The sequence below is a fragment of the Mus caroli genome, unplaced genomic scaffold, assembly GCF_978045245.1.
Source record: "Mus caroli unplaced genomic scaffold, Mus_caroli_1 scaffold_4, whole genome shotgun sequence".
In the NCBI taxonomy this organism is placed as follows: domain Eukaryota; kingdom Metazoa; phylum Chordata; class Mammalia; order Rodentia; family Muridae; genus Mus; species Mus caroli.
Genome location: NW_028227259.1, coordinates 129,666,033 through 129,687,174, shown reverse-complemented (window position 1 = coordinate 129,687,174; position 21,142 = coordinate 129,666,033). Strand labels below are relative to the sequence as shown.

Here is a 21,142-nt window from a genome sequence, read left to right as displayed (position 1 = left end):
GGGACTGCCACCCACTCTCTGTGGTAGGAAGGCTATGGAGGGCTGAACTGGGGGTCTGTGGCTAGGTGGCAAAATCCAAGGAGACTCCCGTGATAAAGCCGCCCTGTGATCCAGCTCCAGGAAGCAGGGAGGCCCAGGGTATGGGGAGGCCCCGAGCAACACAGGCTTGACACAAACCAAGACAATGTTAAACACCAAGAGCTCAGGAAACACCATTATACAACTTGTGCTGGGTCACACCACCTCACAGCTCAGCAGTGAGCTGACACTGGTCCGGCCAGCCAAATGTGGAGTCCCATCATCTCAGAGAAACACACGCCTACTGCATTTGTACAGGTGTGCATGGCACAGATTTATTCCATAAAATTCTTCATAGCACTTTTCCTTTATAGACTTAAGATCCAGGATATCTTTAAAAGGTTTTATGTTGTGCTCAGTTTTAAAAAAAAAATACAAAAGCAATCACCAGGATTTATGACATATTCCGTGTGCTAGAGGAGAAGCACCATTAAGTCCTGGCAGCCAAAGCCTGAGACTTCATTTACAAATGTAGAGGACAGTCACAATAGAAAGAGCCCAGGAACTATTAGGAGGGAGCACGGGGCCATTTCCCTCTGAGGTGGGACAGCTCCATCCCTGGAGGACTCCAGGATCACACTGTCCAGCACGCGGCTAAGTGGTAACCTCGGGTAGACACCCAGGGATTCAAGTGCCCCCAGGCCCTCAATTAACATTAAACCGTTTGACCCATTCAAACACTGTGCTTGTAAGACCCAGAAACAGTCGGGGACACCCGATAGCAGAGGGGACTTGCCACAGCAGAGAGCTCTTAGCTGTCTGGACGATTCACTCACAATTCCCTAGAATGGTGTTCTGGCCTTGGAAGACAGTACAGGAGTCATCAGCCCAGGTGTCCCAACAGCCAGCTGTGAGGTGACAGGCATGCTGGGCCAGGTGCCCTGGCTTTAGTCAGCTCTTGAGAAGACAGTAACGCTGAGGAAGCCAGGCCAGTTAAGGACAGAGAGTATAGGTAAGACTTCACCTTCATAGAGCGAGATACAACAGCGGGCTCATGAGGCTGAAGGCCACATCGCTCCTCCAGTGTGCTGTCACCAAATGTCACCAGCCCTGCCCCTGCAAGGCTGTGTGCTGACCTATAGCAGCAGGGCCAAGACAAGTCTCAGTGTATGCTGAGGGTCCGAAGGCCAGGCACATCCTGGAGCTTGGGAGACCTGGCCCCCACCAATGACTCCGAAAGAGGAAAGCTGTTTCTGAGCCCATGGAGTGTGCAGTGCCAGGGCCACCTGGAGCAGCTGTTGTCTCTAAAGTGTCCCTAAGTTCCATCACATGCACAGCTGGATGGAGTGCAAGCTGCTGGCTCAGAAGTCTTGCAGCTCAGGGATGTCCCGGTACAGGTCGAGGGTCTCGGGGTTGGAGAAGGCCCCCCGGTGCTCCACAGTCCTCCCGGCCATCACCTGCTTCACGGCTACCTCCACTTTCTTGCCATTGAGTGTGTACTGTGGGGCAGACACAGAGAACACAGAAAGGAGTGTTTAAACCAGAGACGGCAGAGCAGCCCTGACTCTGGCTTCTCCCCCATATTCACTTCCAAAAAGATCCATAAACCCAGCTATGCGATGGCTTCGAACACATGCCATGGCACCTGCAGACACCTGAGGGAACCCACTGGTGAAGACAGCCAAGGCAGTGTTGACACTGTCCACGGAACCATGCCACACAACCCTATGCCTTGGTCAAAACCACATGAGCACAGGGGTGTCTCCAATGCTGTGCACCTCACCAGGCACGTGTTCAGGTGCTCTGGAGGGGGCACACCAGGGGCCACATGGCCCTTGCCTCAGGTGCCACTCCCTCTGACAGATCGGTCCTAGCCATCTGCTTTCTGCAGATTCGAGACAGTTGTCAAAACAGATCTGTGTCTGACCAGAGAGGTGTCAGGAGGGCCAGGCTACTCACTCACGCGTTCACCCACACACGTGCACAGTCACGCACACACACATAGTGTGTACCTCAGGCTCTCTGCCTTCCCACCCCCAGGTGGCTAAACAGTCAAAACTCTTTCCCAGGCAGAGCACAGGCCACCCAGGTTGGCCCTGGTACTCAAGATCAGTGGCCTAGCATCAGTGTCAGCACGCTCTGGGACTTCTCCGCCAGCTCAGCTCGGCCAAATCCATCTCCAACTCCAGGTCTGCTTAGGGAGCCCCTAAGCCAGAAGCCATGTTCCCCTCCCGTCATCTACCAAGCAACAGCCCTCGAGCATGGAATGACAGTCTCATAGCGAGGATGAATAACTGTGCACATACATGATGTGACTGGACCAGAACGGGGAACCTTCAGAGGCCCCTTCCCCAGATCCCACAAAGTCCCAACACACACCTCTGCAGCTCCCTTCAGAGTTCACATCCCCACAGCTGTCTGCAGGCCATACCCAGGCCATCAGCCCCAGTATGCCATCCCACAGACGATGCTGGGAATGCTGTCTGTTATGAGAAAGGGGGAGAGGGGTTGCTAGGCAACGTGGTACCCATATAGAAGCAAGAGCAAGCTGCAGCCACCCGGGCTCTCTCACAGGCCCAGGTGAGACACAACGTACTGGAATGCCTTGGGTCTCCAGGATGAGGCTGGGCACATGGCGGGCAGACAGGCCAAGGCGGATGGCGTCTCGGATGCGCTTCACGAGGTCAGGCTGGAAAGTGTGCCCGGACACCATCTTCAGAAACAGGACCACCCGCTCCTCGCCATCTCTGTTGTACTGGGGTACACACAGGCTGTCCTCCACCTCATCGAAGGCTTCCACTGTGGAAGCAGAAAGGAAAATAGCTTTACATGAAGCTCTCCACAGGCCACCGTGATAATATCACCTGTCAAAAGGGAAGGACACCAGGCCACCTGGGTAATACTGCAGCTGCAACCAGACTAGGGGATGCCCAGGTGAGAGCATACGACATAGGTGTGTACTAAGATGCCACTGACAGGGAGACAGGGGCCAGACACAGGAGGAACTGAGCTCAGGTCTCGCTTGGCAACACTGACCTAACACTACCTGGGGCCCATACCTCAGCATGACAAAGGAGGCCACCTCTCAAGAAAGGTGGCTTTGGGACCTGGGCCAGGACGAAGTCCCTAGGCCAGAAGCTTTGAGAGTCCCTCACAGGTATGCATCTGGTGTCCTGAATTGTGCTGTGTGCCCTTCAGCCTTCACACACCCTCTCTGTGCCTCTATATCCCAGAAGGCAGAGATAAGATTAGCCAATGTTCTAATCTTGCTTCGAAGAGGACACCTGAAGGACGGCCAAAGCCAAGTGTCTTTAACCCTTCTGAGGTCATAGGAGGTGCCACAGTGTGACCAGATATGAAAGAGAGGGTGCATACATGGAGACCAGCCCTCACCCGCTACATGGATGTCCACCCCAACCCAGTTCTTTAGGAATCAGGGTCCTGGTCCTGTGGGACCACCCTGGACCTAAGAGAGCAGCACGAACCGATGTTGTAGATCTCTGAGCTGCCAAAGCGGACGCCATTGGGGTTGAGGGTGCCATCACTGCAGAGACAAGAAGCGCGTGGCTAAAGGAGGTGGCCATGCCTTATCCCTCTTGGCAGGCTCCCCCCACCCACCTTATCCACCTCACCCACCCCCGCAGCACCCAACCTGCTGCCCTCTCCTCTCTCACTTCACAGGACATGTCCCTGAGCCTCCAGAGGGAGAGGCAGGAGGTCACCTTACCTCCGGCCCAGCATGATAATGCCTCCTGTTTTGGGGTTGATCCTGCAGTAGTCACCGTGTGCCCAGACACCTTTGAGAAAGGCAGAACAAACTGGTCATGCTAAGCGGGTGGGCTGGGATACACCTAGACAAACACATGAGGCAGGAGCAGATGGGAGGGGACGGGGACCCTGGCTACAGATTTCAAAAGTCTAGGAACAGGCAGAGTGCGGCTGAGCACTGAGGCCAGAGAGGGATGAGACAGTGGACTGCATGAGTCAGGTGTGGCGACAAACGCCTGTGATTACACACGTAATTTACACAAAACCACCAACCCCTATGGGGACCAAACGTACAAACAGCGTCTGTCCATCCATCACCAGGGCGGGAGAAATCAAGGCCATACAGAGGCAGGTCCTCTACAGGGGCACCTGACCAGGTGAACTACCATGTCAGGGTATAAGGTGCAGCTGGCCTGAGTCAACCTGCTGCATGAGCATCAGTCACCCTCCCCTGTCTCCAGACCCCCTCCCCCAACTGCCACCATCACTGAACAAGTAGACAAGCCCTGACCAGAGAGCAGGTAGGCAGCCCCCAGTCCTGCACCCGGGGGCTCATGTGGCTGGAGACCTTGAGTGCAGGGATGGGCTAGGATCGTCTGAACCAAGCATCTTAAGATGCTGAGACCCACAGGAAGCTGGAGGAGTACGGGCTTGGGCAGAGACGCCCAGCCCCAGCCAGGCAGGGCGTGGTGCCAGCCTGCTCCCGCCTACCTGGGAATTTGGAGAAGTAAGCCTTCCGGTACTTGCTGCCGTTCTCGTCGTTCCAGAAGTGCGTGGGCTGGCAGGGAATGGGCTTAGTGCACACCAGCTCACCGCTCGCTCCCCAGACGGCCTTCCCTGGCATACGGGAGAAGACTGAGCCTGGCGCACTCATGAGCACGCCCTGGCACACACCCCCTTACACTGCCACTTGAGACATAACTCTGCTATGTGCAGGCGAGGGCGATCCACCCTGCATGTTGCACAACTGCAAATCTGGATACAACCTGCTACCCACTCAGCAATCATGGCATCCATCTGAACACCTGTTTCTCTGAGACTGGGGTCAGGGAGCCTATGAGTACAAAACCCACCCCTGGGAAAGGACATTGCTCCCCATGGGAGAGTGGTCACTCCCTGCTTAGGGGGCTGGAGAACCATGACAAGCCAGGGGCACGTCTGCCCATGTGTTTCTCCCTCCTCACATCCCAGAAGGGTCAGGGAGCCATTCACCTTCCTCGTCCCAGGCTTCCACCGCCATGCCAAGGTTCCGGGCTTGGATCTCACCCTTGTACACAGGAATAGAGGAGTTCTGGCCCATGAAACAGGAGATGATGTCAGTGCCTCCTGCAAGCAACAGCAGAGGACAGGCCACCCTCAGCAAGACGCAGAGCTGCCTGGACAGGCTCCACCCCTGCTGAAGACACACGCATGACAGACAGCAAGGGCTTCCTTGGAGAGAGAGGCAGCAGGGACCAAGACTGGACCCAGCTAGATTGGACCCAGCTCTCTAGCCCCGTGTCTGGTGACATTCTTGCTGACTGAGGCTCCCTGCCTAAGGACTCGGAGAAAATGCTCTCAGCTGACCAGACTTTAGATAGATAACTAGGAGCCTTAACTGATGGCCTACACATGCCACACACCTCCCCCTCCCTCTTCCCCTGCACACCACACACCTCACACAGACATACTCACTATATCACACATAGATGAACACACATACACTGTACTGGTTGGTTTTGTGTGTCAATCGGACACAAGTTGGCGTTACCCCAGAGAAAGGAGCCTCCTTTGAGGAAATGCCTCCATGAGACCCAGCTGTAAGGCATTTTCTCAACTAGTGATCAAGGGCGGGAGGGCTCCTTGTGGGTGGTGCCATCCCGGGGCTGGGATTAGTTTCTATAAGAAAGCAAGTCTTAGGTTCTATAAGAAAGCAAGCTGAGCAAGCCAGGGGAAGCAAGCCAGGAAGTAACATCCCTCCATGGCCTCTGCATCAGCTCCTGCCTCCAAGTTCCTGTCCTGCTTGAGTTCCAGTCCTGACTTCCTTTGGTGATGAACATCAGTGTGGAAGTGTAAGCTGAATAAACCCTTTCCTCCCCAACTTGCTTCTTGGTCATGATGTCTGAGCAGGAATAAAAACCCTGACTGAGACACACGCACACTTCCCTTCCTACTTGCCCATTCCTCCGGCAGCCTCTGTCTTTGGCCTTACCTGAGATGGAGCCCAGGAGCACGGAGCTCTTGATGCATCTGTACACATACTCATAACTCTGGGCTTTCAGCGGCGAGCCGGTGGACAGGATCGTGTGCAGCGTGTGGAGGTTGTGAGTTTCCACTGGGGGCAAACACGACCAGAGATGAAACCAGGCCCAACTGCTTCCAGCCAAACTCACGTAGAGGACTCAGCCAGAAGGGAGGAATGCCAGTTCCTGAAGGGATGGGTGGCTCTGGGGACAGGGCCTGAGGGGCCACTCACTTGGCTTCATGTCCTTCTCCTCCAGCACTGACAGCCACTTGGCTCCCGTTCCCAGGATGGTGATCCTATGATACCGGTGAGAGAGAAAGCATCCTCAAGTCCCCAAAGCTGCCTATCATCCTTCACAGACTCCAGCCACAGCCTCCCAGCTCCAACTTCCCATTTCCGTTGCCAGACAGCTCTGCCCTATTGCCTGCCTGGCACCCAGGTCCAGCAGGGATCCTCCAGGAACAGACACCCTGATGACAGTGAAAAGTGACCGACCCTCTCCAGGGGAACAAAGGCCACTCCCAGTGAGGGCTATCTTAACTGCCACACGGCCCTCGCAGATGAGCGACAACCTTATGTCCCAAAGGAGAGACCACAGAACTCTGGCCCCCTCTTTAACCAGAATCTTTTCTCTACAGGCTCACTCCATAAGGAAAGCCCCCTTAGGGAGTCTAGTCTGAGCCTGGGAGTCAGAGCTGGTGATGTGCTGTGCTGCCAATTAGGACCTGATACCACAGTCTAAAGGATCATTCCAGGTTTATGTACACATATGAAAACCTTGAGATCCTAAAGATGCTGCCAGCCTCCTGATTCTGGCTCTAAGACAAATGGGCTTCTTCTTTTCTTTCTTTCTTTCTTTTTTTAATATGTCTACGAGCACACTTCACACCAGTGCATGCACATAGCTGCAGTTCACACTCAAACATGCGTTCATACACTCATGCACGTGTACACTTTCACACGTGTACATGAACACATACACAGAATCCCATACACATGCATCACACACTACATTGGAGCGCAGAGCCCCAGAGGCGGTCACTTCCCTCTCCATGGCCCTCCTGGCAGCTTCCCCCACACCCCACTACACCCACCCCACACCAAAACCAGTTCCTTTTGCTGAAGCCTGGCCAGCAGGTGCCAAGGGGTATGATGAAGCTTGGGTAAACTACAGTCCCACTAGGTAACGGACTGACTCCTCATTAACACTGTGAGCCACAGGTTAGGATTTTAATAGCGTCATCCTGGCCAGGCAGTTTTATGGAAAACGTTAATGGCCCAAGATTTTAAAACACCAGCGGTGGGCCAGCTCAGTGGGTAAAGGTGATTGCCACCAAGCATGACGACTTGAGTTCAAATCCCCACGACCCACATGGTAGAAGGAGGAAACCAACTCCAAAAAGTTGCCCTCTGACCTCCACTTGTACACTACAGCACACTACACATACCCACATACAAAATAACTGTTAAAATGTTTAAAAAATAAATAAAAGCTGTGCAGGTACATGCCTTTAATCCCAGCACTGTAATTCCTGTCTCAAAAAAAACAAAAAAAAGCCACTAGCAGCTCCTTCTATTTCTACCATGGTGGCTCCAGCTGGTGACTGAGCATGACAGAGCAGTACTCCTGCACTGGAAAGTCTGAGCCGCCATCACTGGCGAAGGGTTCATCTACCAAGGGCTGGCAGCACAGGGTGTCTAGGGTGTCTACCAACAACATTATCATAATCTGCAGCAGCCAGAAGTCGTCCGATGCTGTGTCCTGCCCACTCCACAAGCATCAGTGCTGAGGGCCTGTCCTGTCCTCCGTCCCCTCTGCGTCTAACGCCCTCCAGGGCTCAAGCGGAAAGACAGAGCACTCAGAGACAGAAGGGGGACGTTAGTTAGCTCTGTCTGATGCTGAGTCTCCCCTGAGACAAAAATGACAGCTTGCTGTTCTGTCAGCTGAGCAGGACCCAGGTACCTACCCTATCCTGTCCACAAGGTCCCACAACACGTTGGGGGTCGGAACCAGCGGGGAGCCATCATACAGGACCAAGGATGCTCCTGTGGCCAGGGCTGACACCATCCAGTTCCACATCATCCAGCCGACCTGCCGCAACAGGGAGACCAGGTAAGCCAGGCAGAGGTGCAGGCCCAGAATCCTACCACTAGGGGGCAGCAGGGAGAGGAGGCTGAAGAACTGCAAGCTTGGGGCTAGCCTTAACTACACTGTAAAACCCAGTCTAAAAGAAACAAACAAAAAATAGCTTTTTGGTTTTGGTGTTTCAACACAGGGTTTCTCTGTATAGCCCTGGCTGTCCTGGAACTCACTCTGTAGACCAGGCTGGCCTCCAACTCAGAGATCCACCTGCCTCTGACTCCCAAGTACTGGAATTAAATGCAGGTGCCGCTACCACCTGGCCAAAAAATGTTTTAAAAGGAAATGACTCACACAGGCCCATTAACTTCTCCTCCATCTCTGAGGGTATGAGGGAGCAAAACACAAAAGGGGAGATAAGGGAGGCAAGGTTCAGCAGGAATTCTCCAACATGGAGGCCAAAGGAGGCATCTGAGCTCCCTACATGAGCCAGACAGACAAAAGACACATCTCTCTAGGAAGCCTGGGCAAATTTGTTGGGGGAATCTGAGTGTCACCTAGCACTCTGGGGTCAGTATTGGGAGGCGGAGGGTGTGGTGGTGCATGCCTGTAATCCCAGGGTTTGGGAGGCTGTGCGGCAGGGAGTCGAGAGGTCAATGCTAGCCTGGGCTATAAGGGCTAAACTCCATATAGCCTGGACAATTCAGCCAGATGCTACCTCAGAATGAAAAAAATGAAGGACCACGGATGTGGTTCGGTGGTAGAGCGCTTGCCTAGCGTGCTCGAGGACCTGGGCTCAGTCCCAGGTACTGAACAAAGGAACATGAGCCAGTTCAGGCATGCCACCCAAGAAACACTGCTAGATCCTTCTGGAACCTCTCCAGACTGGACAGGAACACCCCCACTCCCAACTCAAGCTCTGGGTTAGTGGCAGCACCCCATGCTGCTCTAAGCCATGTGGTGGGTAGAGACTACACCCATCTGCCACCCCTTGTACCCCGGATGGAGCCCCGGATGGAGGGGCAGCAGGAGGCCGCAGGACACACCGTGGTGTAGTAGAGCAGGATGTCACTGCTTGTCATGTTGCCGTGTAGCATGTGCTCCTTCAGGTGCTGGATAAGGGTGCCCTGCAGGGGGGAGGGCGAAACACGGGTGAGACACATCACCCATCTCCCCTTCCCCAAGAAACCCAGCTGGAGCTCTCCGGCTCTGCGGGTCAGCTTGGTGCCACTCTGCCATCAGAGCATCAATCAGAAAATCCCAGTACTCCCCACCTGCCAAGCTCTCTGTGCCCATCCCACCAGGGACACCGTCAGAGACACACTAACTTCACTGAGATGGGAGAGAAAGCTCACGGACCAACAGCAGGTGTCCCCCACCCTTAGGCTCCTCCTGGGAGAAGATATCTAAAGACCACCGCGACAGAGGGGACCACACAGGACACCTCCCACCCAACCTCCGCTTTTAGTTTCAGCACAATGGGCAATATTCCCAGGCTCCAAATCCACAAAACACAGCCTAGGCAACGCCCTCCTCTCCAGCCCTTCACCTGGTTCCTCCCACTTCCCCTAGACAGCTCAGCAGCCCTCTACCCTGGTCCTGTGCATTCCGGTCGCTCCAGCATCAGGTTAGCAGAAGGTTGGGGGGGGGGGGGGCGGGGGAGGCGGGACTTCCTTCTCAGAGCTGAGTTCAGCTGACACTGCCCATCATGTCACCCTCAACAACAGTTTTCCTGCCTCTATTCTGGATCCCCTATGAGATTCCCGAAGACAGGTTGGGGATGTCACCCTTAGACAGCCTTAGAATGATCACTGTCTGGGCCTGGCCCACAGGAGTGAGCACCAGGTTCACAGAGAGGCTCCCAGGCTACAGATGAGCAAGGGGTCTGGCACAAGACTCCACATGTCTCACACTCGCACTCAAGAGAAGTCAAAGGAAAAGCCAATCAAAGGGAGGTCTCCATACACTGGCTGCTGCTATTTGAATGACAAATGCCCCACAGGCTTATATGTGTGAACACAGGCCTCCAGCAGGTGGCGCTGTTTTGGGATGTTCTGGACCCTTTAAGAGCTGGGGCTTTCCTGGAAGAAGTGCGGTCTTTCAGGTTTTCAAGTCTGGCCCCTTGGTCTAGCAAACTTTATATGCCCCAGTACAGGGGAAAGCCAGGGCCAAGAAGTGGGAGTGAGTGGGTAGGGGAGCAGGGCGGGGGGGGGGGGGCGGAGGGTATAAGGGACGTTTGGGATAGTATTTGAAATGTAAATGAAGAAAATATCCAAGAAAAAAAAAAGATGTTCTTATACTCTTAAGGTTTCTTTGTTGAAATGGTAAGAATAATTCTTCTAACTTTTAGATTTTAAACATAAATGGGATACAAAAAGTGAATATTTTGCAAAGAACAAATCATGTTATCAGATGGTATCTTGTGAAATAAAAATCATTCAAAATATTAAAAAAAAAAAAAAAGTCTGGCCCCACTTCCTGTTCTCCACTTCCTGGCTGCCAGGTGGTCTTGCATTCCTGTTGCCCTGATGGGACCTGTAAGCCAGGAGAACCCCTTTTCTCCTCTAAGCTGCTTTCCGATGGGGAATCTACTACAGCCACAGAAACCACCTCCCTCCCAGAGGGGTCTCTGCTCCCTCCGCTACTGTGGATCTGCAGCAAGAGTGAGCATCCTCCCAAGGGTCACACCGCCATGTGCCTGCTTGTACCCTCACAGTCTAAGCTCAAATGAAAGCAATGCTTTTCTCCCCCAGGTTCATCCCATGCTTAGCATTTGATTGTTAAATGCCCAAGCAAGACCGAGTTCCCTCAGGGAGGGTCTCAAACAAGAGTTTCATCTTTTTTCTTTGAGTGCAGGAAGGGAACCCAGGGTGGATATGGCTGGGCAGAAGCCAGAACACTGAGCCGCAGCCCTGGCCCTGAGTAAGCTGGAGGAAGGAACGGGACCCTCCTTTCAAAAGCCCTCTCATGGACACAGGAACCCAAGCTATAAGTCAGTAACGCCCTCTGACCCCCACATACCAGGACAACTCTCCCCTCTTGCCTGGTCCGTGTTTACCTATCTTCAAGGCAATGAACTCTCCACTGTAGAGTAGTAACACAAACCAGTGATGCCAGTGATCAGGAGGCTGAGGCAGGAGGATTGTCGTGTTCAAGGCCAATCAGACCAGTCAGACCTTGCCTCAAATAACAATAACAAGTGGGGGTGGGGGAGAGTTCTCATAACCAGGCAAGATGCTTAGTTGGAGATACAAGGGTGGGGTGAGGGCAGAGAACACATGACCTTCCTATCTGTCCTTAAATGCACCAGGCAGGAAGAATGGTGGCCCATGGACCCTCACCAGACCCTCCCTTGTCTGAAGCATTCAGGTATAGAAAACAGATTAAAGCCCAGGTGCCTCATGAGAGACCCACCTAAGGACATGTGACAGAGGCCCCTGACCAGGCAAGGATGCAGAGTGTGGGAGAGGCCGACCCTACTGACTCCATCTTCACTTCCCACCCCTAGAAAGCAGGTTTCCCTCATGTGATCCTCTAGTCTCACAGGAAGCTCGGAGTCAAATAGACTTTTAACACAACCTCGTGGTTTTCAAGTGTTTCTCTGACCATGACCTACAGTCCCATGTAAGTTTCAAAGGCCACCCAGCTCCTGCTCAAATCCATACACACACTCTAGACTGTTCCCTGCCGCCACATCCCTTGCAAACCAGATGCGCTGGTACAGTCCGTCCTCTTTCCTGCTTGCCTTTTGGAAATGACAGCAGCCCACCCCTCTGAACTCACAATCCCCCGTTGGCCCCACAACCTGCAATATCAAAGCGGCTGGCTCACCGGGTGCATCCCACCCCGGCTACATCACACTCCACACCACCCCAACCTATCTCAGCCACCACAGCCCCAGGACTGCAGTGTTCTCTTGCCCTGGGCCGGGCTCCAGGTCTCCCCTAGACATCTCATTTAGAGAAAAAACAGCACCCTGGGGACTCTCCAGAAGGGACTGGTCTGATGACTGTTAGCCCAGCAGAAGCACGACACCTACTCCGGCTGAGTGCACCATGCACTTGGGCGCTCCCGTCGTGCCTGAGGAGAACATGATGAACAGAGGATGGCTGAAGGGCAGCTGCTCAAACTCAAGCTGCGGCGCCTGCGCACCAGTCCCGCTTGCCAGGAAATCATCCAGGAACACACTGTAGATGAGAACAGGAGAAAAACCAACAGTGACCGTTCCAGAATGCCAGAATAGCTCTGCTGATTCTGCCCACAGCTAGATATGGCCGAGGATCCCTCCACATCTACCACAAGAGCCTGGAGCACTGGCTTGCCTTGGTATCCATGGATACTGAGTGGATATGGAAGGAAGCCCTGTGCCTGAGGAAGGAAAACATCAGGCTCCCAAACCAAGATGGAGTCAGACATGAAGATTAGCCACTGGAGTTGTTTGGATCAAGGGCTGGCTTTTAGAGACACCACACACACACACACACACACACACACACACACACACAGAATCAATACCACTCTATATTTCTAGGAAGACTAGCTCACTGCAAGCCTATCCGATATCCACAGACCCAGGCAGGACCAGTGTGGACCGGTCCACTTGCTTGTTCATACTTCACCTTCCAATGAGTAGCCAGGGACAGGAGTACCTGTCCCACTCCTGAACCTGAAGGCTTCCCCACCCTGGGGCAGAGGCAGCAAGGCAGCATCAGGAAGGCGAGGCCCAAAGCTACCACAAAGCAAATCTGTGTAGCCCCATTTATTACATCCTGGGCCCTACAGCAGCCATGTGTAAATGACTGACCTAGAATAAATACAACTTAGCCAAACCTGCCCTGCCTCGGCCCACAGCCACCAGAAGCCACCAAACGTGGGTGGCCCAGAACCACAGAACAAACAGGAACAGCGGGTCTCCATTTTCTGACAAATCAAACTCTCTCTTCCAAGCAAGGAGGTGGGATGTCATTAAACGGAACGATTTGCTGAGGCTGTGACAACGAGACCCGCCCCACCTGGCATGAGAAGACCAGCCTTGGAGACCAGGGACAGGGGATAGCCTTAAAAAAAGACATTCCAAATGATTCTGACAGCCGCACCCCCACGCACACCTCCTCCGCAGCCCTGCTTGATGAAGTGCCAGTCTAATGGACACTTCCCACTGAGAAAAAGTCCTTCTTTCAAAGGCTCTGTAAATCACAGTAAGTAACTGTTGCCTTTGTTTCTCTTCTAAAAATGAAAAATAAAACAAAACAAAAAACGGGCAGGGGGGGAGAGGTGGCTCTGGCTTGCAGTCCACCGTTGAGGTTTATCTATGACACAGCCAGCAATCTTGAGGAAACAACGGCAGACCACATTCTGAAAAAATCAGGGAGCCCAGTATCACTGTCTTAACTCTCTTCTCAAAACGGCACAGGGCTCCCTACCACGGCAGCCTCAGACAGTAAGGCTGGAAGGTGTGGAGAGGGTGGGGTGGGGGGAACACCTCAGCATGCACTAAGGCTGAGGGTAAGATCCCTGCACAAGTGACCAGGTCACTTCAGCTGTCCCTAGAAGATCCAAAAGTCCACAACCAAAAACAGACCCCCTTGGCCTAATCCACCAGCAAACCACCAATGCCAGAAGAGCAAAGGAGGGGGCGGCGGCAGCCAGAAACAAATAGCATCATTCCCCAGTGTCCTGGCGTATGCGGGACCAACACCCCTCTAACCCCCACAGGGACCAAACTCTGCAGGTGCTTGGCCTGTATGTAAAAGTCAACAGTACCTGCACATGCTCCCAGCCAGAGGACATCCAGAAGGACAGCTGTGTAAGAAGGGGCCCGCCCCCATAAGGTCTGCGCATGCTCAGTACAGACTCATGGCCTCCAAAGATCTGCCATCTATAGTCGGTGAGATCCACAGATGAGGAACCCACAAATCCACAGCCAGGTCCACCCAGACAGCGTCCACACATAAGAACATACCTGTGTGTGCCACATGGGCCACACGTGTGAGCGTGACTGCGCATACAAGTTAAGCAACACCAGCCTCCTCTGCCCGGGCCAGGAAGCCATGCCTGGAGCCCTCCCTGACCACAGCAAGAAAGGAAGGAAGCTGACGGTTCGTTGCTGTGTGGTCTGGAGACTCACCATGGAGGCTTCCCATGTTCCATACCACAGTGAGGCTTTCCGCTAATGGCTTCCCCATCTCAGATATGTGGGACCTAATCTGGGGGTGTGGGGAGAGGTGGCTCCTCACCTGTTGGGGATCTTGGAAATGTCAATCTTCTCCCTTGGGAGGACATAGGGGATCAGCACCACTCGCTGCAGGTCAGGCAGTCCTGGAGGAGGGGTGGGACAAGGTCAGGCCCCCAGCTGTCACCTGCACATGTGCCCAGCACAATGTGGTGGTGGCTGAGGGGTGTGGTCCACAGTACTTCTGGGTCAACCCCTCTCTTCGTACACATGCACATACATCCAGAACTCCTGGGGAGAGCCCCGTCTCTGTGTGCACATACTTGCACACAAGTAAACTCAAGACTCCAGCATACACACACACATACACACACGGTGCAGGACCCCTGAGTACCTTTCACAACTCGCTGCAGCTTCTCCAGGTGGCCATGCTCCTTGCCATTGTAGACAACAGCCTCCACCGAGAAGATAAGTTTCGGCTGAATTTGAGAAAAGCGGTCCAGGACACCCTGAAAATGAGAGAATGGATGGATGGGTCATTGGAGACTATACATGCAGGAGAGGAAACGTCACTGTCAGGACTGAACACGGCCATCTGTCCCCAGCACCTGCAGCTAATATGGGTAGTCCATACAAACTCCAGCCACATCTAGGAAGCAGTGGCCACAGTGAGGAAGGCTGCAGACTCAAACACATGTCCTAAAACAGGCAAGGCCAAACTCCCCTAGCAGAGGGTGCTCACTGCACCGACCACAGCCCAACACGATCCTATGCCGTCTGCCGCCTACAAGGTTCTCTGAAACCTTAATGCCTGAGGAGCCTGCATTCTCCTGTAAGTGTTCACATTCTCCTGTAAGCATGTGCCCTGCCTGGGGAAAGCAGGCTTACCCACGGATCTGTGTACCACACACAGGGGAATCCACAGCCAACCAAGGGTAGCCCTTTCCTAGCTCCCATACAAATTTAATGTGGACAAGCACAGCCTTGGGACCCCTCTGCTGTACCCCCCCAAGGGGAAGAGATCAAAGCACCAAGGTAGACCTCCTCAGCACCCCCTACCCTACCCAGGAGGCCAGCATCACTGCCAGGGAGGGCTCTATTCCTCTCCTTTCTGTGCTTCTGTCAGCAGCTGCTCAGAGATACTCGCAGTGACAGCACACATCACAGACAGGGTCCCCACATGGCTGCAGGCCCAGCCACCTGCAGAGGATCATTAGGTTAATTAGGACCCTAAGTGTGACTAATTAGCCGCTCCTGCCGTGTTGGCAGAGCTCCCTGGGAGACCTCAGCAGAGAGTCAGTGCTGACCCAGCAGGAATCTAAAAGGGGGACAGCTCTAGGTGGGGCCCCTCACCTGCTACAGCAGCATCCCCTCTGCCCTTCTGGCGTTTTGATGCACCCCCAACACCTGATCACCTCAGAGTTAAAGGTTCTCAGACTAAAGTCTCTTCAGTGCTGTCATTTTCCCAATCCCACACTGGCGCAGAGGGCCCAATTCCACGCCCCCTGTGCCAGGCACTGCCGGGGAACCCACCAGGGTCCCCACTCTCCCAAACTATGAACAAAACCAGAAAGCCGTGGGGAAACAACTGCAGGTTCCATTGCTTGGGGTTCCACACTAAAGGAAGCCGCACAGTGCAGGCGGCTCGGAGGAAAAAGGTGCCAGGTGCTTGCTGCACTAGGAGGCTAAGGTGGAGGGAGGATCCTGAGTTCATAAATTCAAGGTCAGGCTGGGCTCACAGTGAGACCCTGTCTCGAAAACAAACAAACTGGATGCCAAGAGATGGCTCAGAGAGAGGGTGGAGGTGCTGGTGGTATTAGCCTGACAGTCGGACTTCAGTCCCTGGAACCCATATACAAGTGGAATGACAGAAGTGACTCCACAGTTGTCCTCTGACCACCACATATGTGCTGTGTCATGTATGCAGCACAAACACAACACACACACACACACACACACACATACAAAACGAGGAAGAGGAGGAGGAGGAGACGCTGACCCCGATGCCAATGCTGACACCAAAGACTACAAGAGCCAGGCATAGTGACACGCGCTTTTAATCCCAGAACTAACCCTGAGGCAGAGGCAGGAAGATCTGTGTGAGTCTGAGGCCAGCCTGGTCTACAGAGTGAGTTTCAGGACGCCTAAAGCTACAGAGAAACCGTATCTCAAAAATAAAAACAAAAACAAAGCAAGAATAAAATTTAAAAAAAAATTAAAACTAAAACCGAAAGGAAAGATTTAGACAGGTAGACTTCACTTATTTTTTCACAGTAAGATCAAATTCTTGCCAAATCTGACTGAGAAGAAAGTTAGTATCCCTGGCTCTCGCTCACACAGCCCCTGACAGAGCAGCTCTCCCCTCAGACAGTCTCTGATGAGGGACCGCCTGCCCACCGTGAACACAAGTGTGCAGCACTGTGAGGTCTAACCTTCTCTGTGAGGAGCTGTCAGCCCTGGGAGTTCCCAGAACCCCTCTGTGGTGCTCTGGTCAGAGCAGAGAGAAAGGGAGACTCCCCTCAGAGTAACGAAGACCCAGCCTTCCTGCCTGTTCCTCTTCTTCCTGCTATGAAAGTCCTCTTTGGACTGGAGAGACGGCTCGGCGGTTAAGAGCGCAGGCGATCCCGAGTTCAATTCCCAGCAACCACATGATGGCTCACAACCATCTGTAATGGGATCCAATGCCCTCTTCTGGTGTCTGAAGACAGCTACAGAGTACTCATAGACATTAAAAAAAAAAAAAAAAAAATGGAAAAAGAAAGTCCCCTTTGCACCCAAAGCTCCCCCCAGGTCAGGGCTCCAGGGATGAAAGCGCTCCCCATCCTGCATCCTTGAATAACCTGATTCCCCTCCAACTCCAGCCTTCTGAGTGGTGAGCATCCAGGACCCGGGTGCAGTAACAATGGTACCCTGCACCTGTCTCCCTCCAGCCTCATCCACCCCATCAACAACAGGTGCCCAGACATTACAGGACTCCTGAACACCTGCAGCACAGACACGGGGGCTGTCCTATTCTTTGCTATAAGAAGCGTTCAACCACACAAGCCCATGAACTCCGCGCTGGCTGGCTCCGTGTCTGAGACTTGAACAGGGATGGAGGTAGGTGGGAAGAAAACAGTTGTCAGTAAAAATACAGAGCACTCTGCAGTCATGCTCACACCTCTAAGGTCTAAGGTGGCTGGCTTCAGACGCACCAGAAGAGAGCGTCGGATCCCATTACAGATGGTTGTGAGTCACCATGTGGTTGTCAGGAATTGAACTCAGGACCTCTGAGTTCAACTGTCTAAGGCATGCCCGCCTTTGACTCTGGTGGCACCAGGACTGAGGAATACTATTGAGAGGAAGGACTGAGTTAAGAACTTCAAGCAGACAATGTCAAGAAGCCAGTGGCTCAACTGGGATTGCAGCCTGACCCCAGCTGGGGACCAGGGCTCCCTGCCCATAGGCTGCTCTGTTGGAGAAACACACAGAATGGAGGAGGTGGGTTCTGAGATGCCTGGGCAGGATCACATGAGGACCTAGAAGGGAACCTCACAGCCAGGCCTGGGGCCAGGGATGGTGGCCAGACAGAAGGAAGGTCAAGTCGGCTATAAAGCTTTAGGCCAGAGAGGCTGGGACAGAGCTACCCTGGGAGGGCGCCAGCCCGTGCGGGGTCTCCATCTCAGAAGACCATCTTCATTCACAGGGAGCCGTAAGGAAGATCCAGCAGCCAGAGGCCTCAGGCTCAGATGTCACAGAGACACCCTCAGCCTTGCTGACAGTACCCAGCCAGCAAAGACAACAAGCATTTATTTCCACATCAGAGTCTGCAGACCGCAGCTCAAGATCCCCTAGCCAGCAGGGGAGGCAGAGAACTTGCGAGGAGCAGCTCGCCTGCTGAGCTCCACAGAGCCCTGCAAACTGCTGCATGCTGCGGTGAACACCCCGCCATGGTGGGTCTGACCTGAACCTGTGCTTAGCAACCAGTCAGGTGTTGAAACCAGCAGCCCACGTGGAGTTCCACAGATGTCCTCCCACAGTGAAGACGGCGGCTGTCCCACTTCCATGCACAGAACCCTCAGGCAGCTCAAGCGGCTTGTGAGAACCGGGGCAACGGGCTGCAGGCTGAGCCGTAAGCACGCAGGCCTTAGACGGTGGCCTCCCTGATGTCTGTAAAACCACCAGCGGCTCAGAAGAAAACAGACAAAGCCCAAAGTGGTTGGCCAGGGCGGCACTGGCTGGGTCACCTCCTGTGGGGTGATGGCCCACAAGCCCGCACGTGTGAGCTACACAGCGCACAGCAGAGTAGCAGCTGGCAGAGAAACCAAGGCAGGCCAAAGCGGTCCTCATCATCCCAGACAAATGTGCCTGTCCTCCCTGGAGCACCACAGCCAAGGGCACAGCCCTAAAGGGCTCCTGGTCACTGACAGTGATTCCGACTGCAAATCCACCTGCCTGTACCCCGCCCTACTATAAAATGCCTGGCCCAACACACACACACACACACACACACACACACACACACACGACATGCGATGCCCTGGGTTTCATCCCCTGCACTCCATAAAACCAGGTGCAGTGTCAGGCGTGGTGGCGCACGCCTTTAATCCCAGCCCTCGGGAGGCAGGGGCAGGCGGATTTCTGAGTTCGAGGCCAGCCTGGTCTACAGAGTGAGTTCCAGGACAGCCAGGGCTACACAGAGAAACACTGTCTCGAAAAACAAAAAAAAGTAAATCACAACAGATGCAGCCTGGCACACCGCCATCCCAGAGAGGTAGACAGGAGGATCAGAAGTTCAAGGTCATCCTCAGCTACACAGTGAGTCTGAGACCGGCTTGGGGCTGTGTGCTAGCGTCGATATGGACCTGGGACTGACCCCACCAAGAGGAGAGCAGTTCATCGAAATGGGAAAGATATCCCCACTCCATTGCAGGTTACACAATATACATGACTAGCACTTAGCTGGGCATAGTGGCACAGGCCTTTCACCCCAGCACTTGGGAGGCAGGGCAAGTAGTGTAAGTTAGAGGCCAGCCTGGGCTACAGTGAGTCCAGGTCAGCCAGGGCTACACAGAGAAATGATGGTAACATATGTCTCAAAAATTTTGTACATAAATATTATCTCAGAAATTATATATATTATACATATAATATATAATTTAATATATAACATATATTACATTTATATACTACATAAATTAACGGGGGTATAGAAAGCCTAAGACAAGGCGTTCTCTCTCTTCAGGGAAAGGCAGAGCTCAGAGCATGAGCCCATGGCCGGGCCTCTGACCAGTTCCAGTTCCCAGCTCCCGTTCCAGACCCTCCTTCCGGCTGGTTTTCACCCTGAACAAGGGTGATCAATGTTGGGGAAGCAGTGTCTGAGCGGCAGCTTCAGTGACTTTGGATCTGACCCAGGACAGAGTTCACAGGGAACAGGTGTGGAGCAAACAGAGGGCCTGCCAGAGGACAAAGGACTAGGGGCCTGCAGGCAAGAGGCTGCTGCTCCCGATGCCTTTCAAGAAGCTGTCATTTCTGTCCCAAGACTTAGCAGCCAGGTCCCCAGCCAGGCAGCTCTAGACTGACTCGCTTGCTGTGAAGGCAGGAGAGAGGACCGATGAAAGGAGGCCCTCCCTAGAGTCTGCACTGAGTGGCTTAGCATAGCATCCTAGCAGGAAGGCAGCCACCTCCTCCAGTCAGACCTGAGTATAGCCAAGGCCCTGCAGAATGGAGGAGACAATAGAGCCCTGCTGCCCCCTAGTGTCCACGACAGCAAACAAACATTATACACCCAGCCAGCAGCCCCTCAGCTGGGACTCCAGACTGCAAGACAAAAAGCGAGGAAGCCACTAACCGGAAACCAGTCCTCTGGAGTCGCAGGCCTCTGGTGATAGCTCCTACCCTGAAGAGGACAGACCAGGCCACTGGAGGGCCCTCCGCCACCCTGTACCCACCATCCCATGGCCAATTCTAGAGTTCTACCTCAGGTCCACAGCCCCACAGGCCACCCCAGCACTGAAGAGAACTCTCCGTCCTGGTGGTCAGTACTTACTGACCCACGCACGGTTAAGAGAATCCCAGGCACACAGGCCTCTGCATCCATCCTCTCAATGCCCAGAGTGCACCGTGGGTCCCCACCCCAGCCCCATCCCAGGCTCTGGACCTCGGGTGGGCAGTCTCATACCAAAGGCCCTCTGTCTCCTTACTCTAGCCATTTCCTGAGGGACCCTAGCAGAACAGCACCCAGGGCCACCTTGTTAGAACCTCCCACGGGGACTCCATGGACCCCAACTAGCTCATCCAACCCCACAGAATATCCTAGGGCCAGAAGGCACCTGTGGAGTTTCGGTCTAGGCCAAGTCTTGTTGATCCCAGACAGTCCCGGAATCAGGTATGGGAAAGGGCACCGGAAACGCCATTAGGCAGGGAAAGGGCACCGAAAGTGGAAAAGGACACACAGGCCTCACCTCAGCTCTCTGGGCCATGGACCAAAGTGATGGGCCCTGAGCAACCCACACTTTCCTCTATGGGAAGATGAGTTCATACCTCAAAAGCGTTTGCCAAGAGGATACACTTTAAAGCAGACAAGAGTTTACACATTAACCCCTGAGAGTGAGCCAGGAGTGCAGCCCAAACTCAGCCCAGGCACTCAGACCAACCCTCAGCTGCTGGCCACACCAACTAACCCAGCCTGGGTCAGAAGCAGCTGACCTCAGGACAGCAGCTGGCATGGACACCACATGAAAGAGCTGGCGTGAACACAGTAGGCATGGATACCACATGAAACAGTTGGCACGGACACCATGTGAAATAGCTAGTGTGGACACCACGTGAAACAGCTGGCAGATACCACAGGTCCTCCTAAAGTTAACATCCTCCCGGCACTTGTGAACCCAGGATGTCC

At 53.8% G+C, this 21,142-nt stretch overlaps 1 protein-coding gene across 1 annotated transcript in view; it reads right to left on the bottom strand.

The window, feature by feature from the left end:
* Nucleotides 1–327: 327 nt before the first annotated feature.
* Nucleotides 328–21,142, bottom strand: part of Aacs (acetoacetyl-CoA synthetase) — a 40,328-nt gene continuing 19,513 nt past the window's right edge. Inside the window, exons 7-19 of the mRNA XM_021162856.3 lie at nt 14,657–14,771; nt 14,327–14,408; nt 12,130–12,277; nt 9,137–9,217; nt 7,978–8,102; nt 6,242–6,306; nt 5,978–6,100; nt 4,999–5,112; nt 4,498–4,623; nt 3,746–3,815; nt 3,504–3,562; nt 2,615–2,817; nt 328–1,517 (exon numbers count right to left, since the gene is read on the bottom strand). Coding sequence (XP_021018515.1) covers nt 1,380–1,517; nt 2,615–2,817; nt 3,504–3,562; nt 3,746–3,815; nt 4,498–4,623; nt 4,999–5,112; nt 5,978–6,100; nt 6,242–6,306; nt 7,978–8,102; nt 9,137–9,217; nt 12,130–12,277; nt 14,327–14,408; nt 14,657–14,771 — 1,449 coding nt within the window. The 3' untranslated portion in view covers nt 328–1,379. The remainder of the gene's footprint in view (nt 1,518–2,614; nt 2,818–3,503; nt 3,563–3,745; nt 3,816–4,497; nt 4,624–4,998; nt 5,113–5,977; nt 6,101–6,241; nt 6,307–7,977; nt 8,103–9,136; nt 9,218–12,129; nt 12,278–14,326; nt 14,409–14,656; nt 14,772–21,142) is intronic.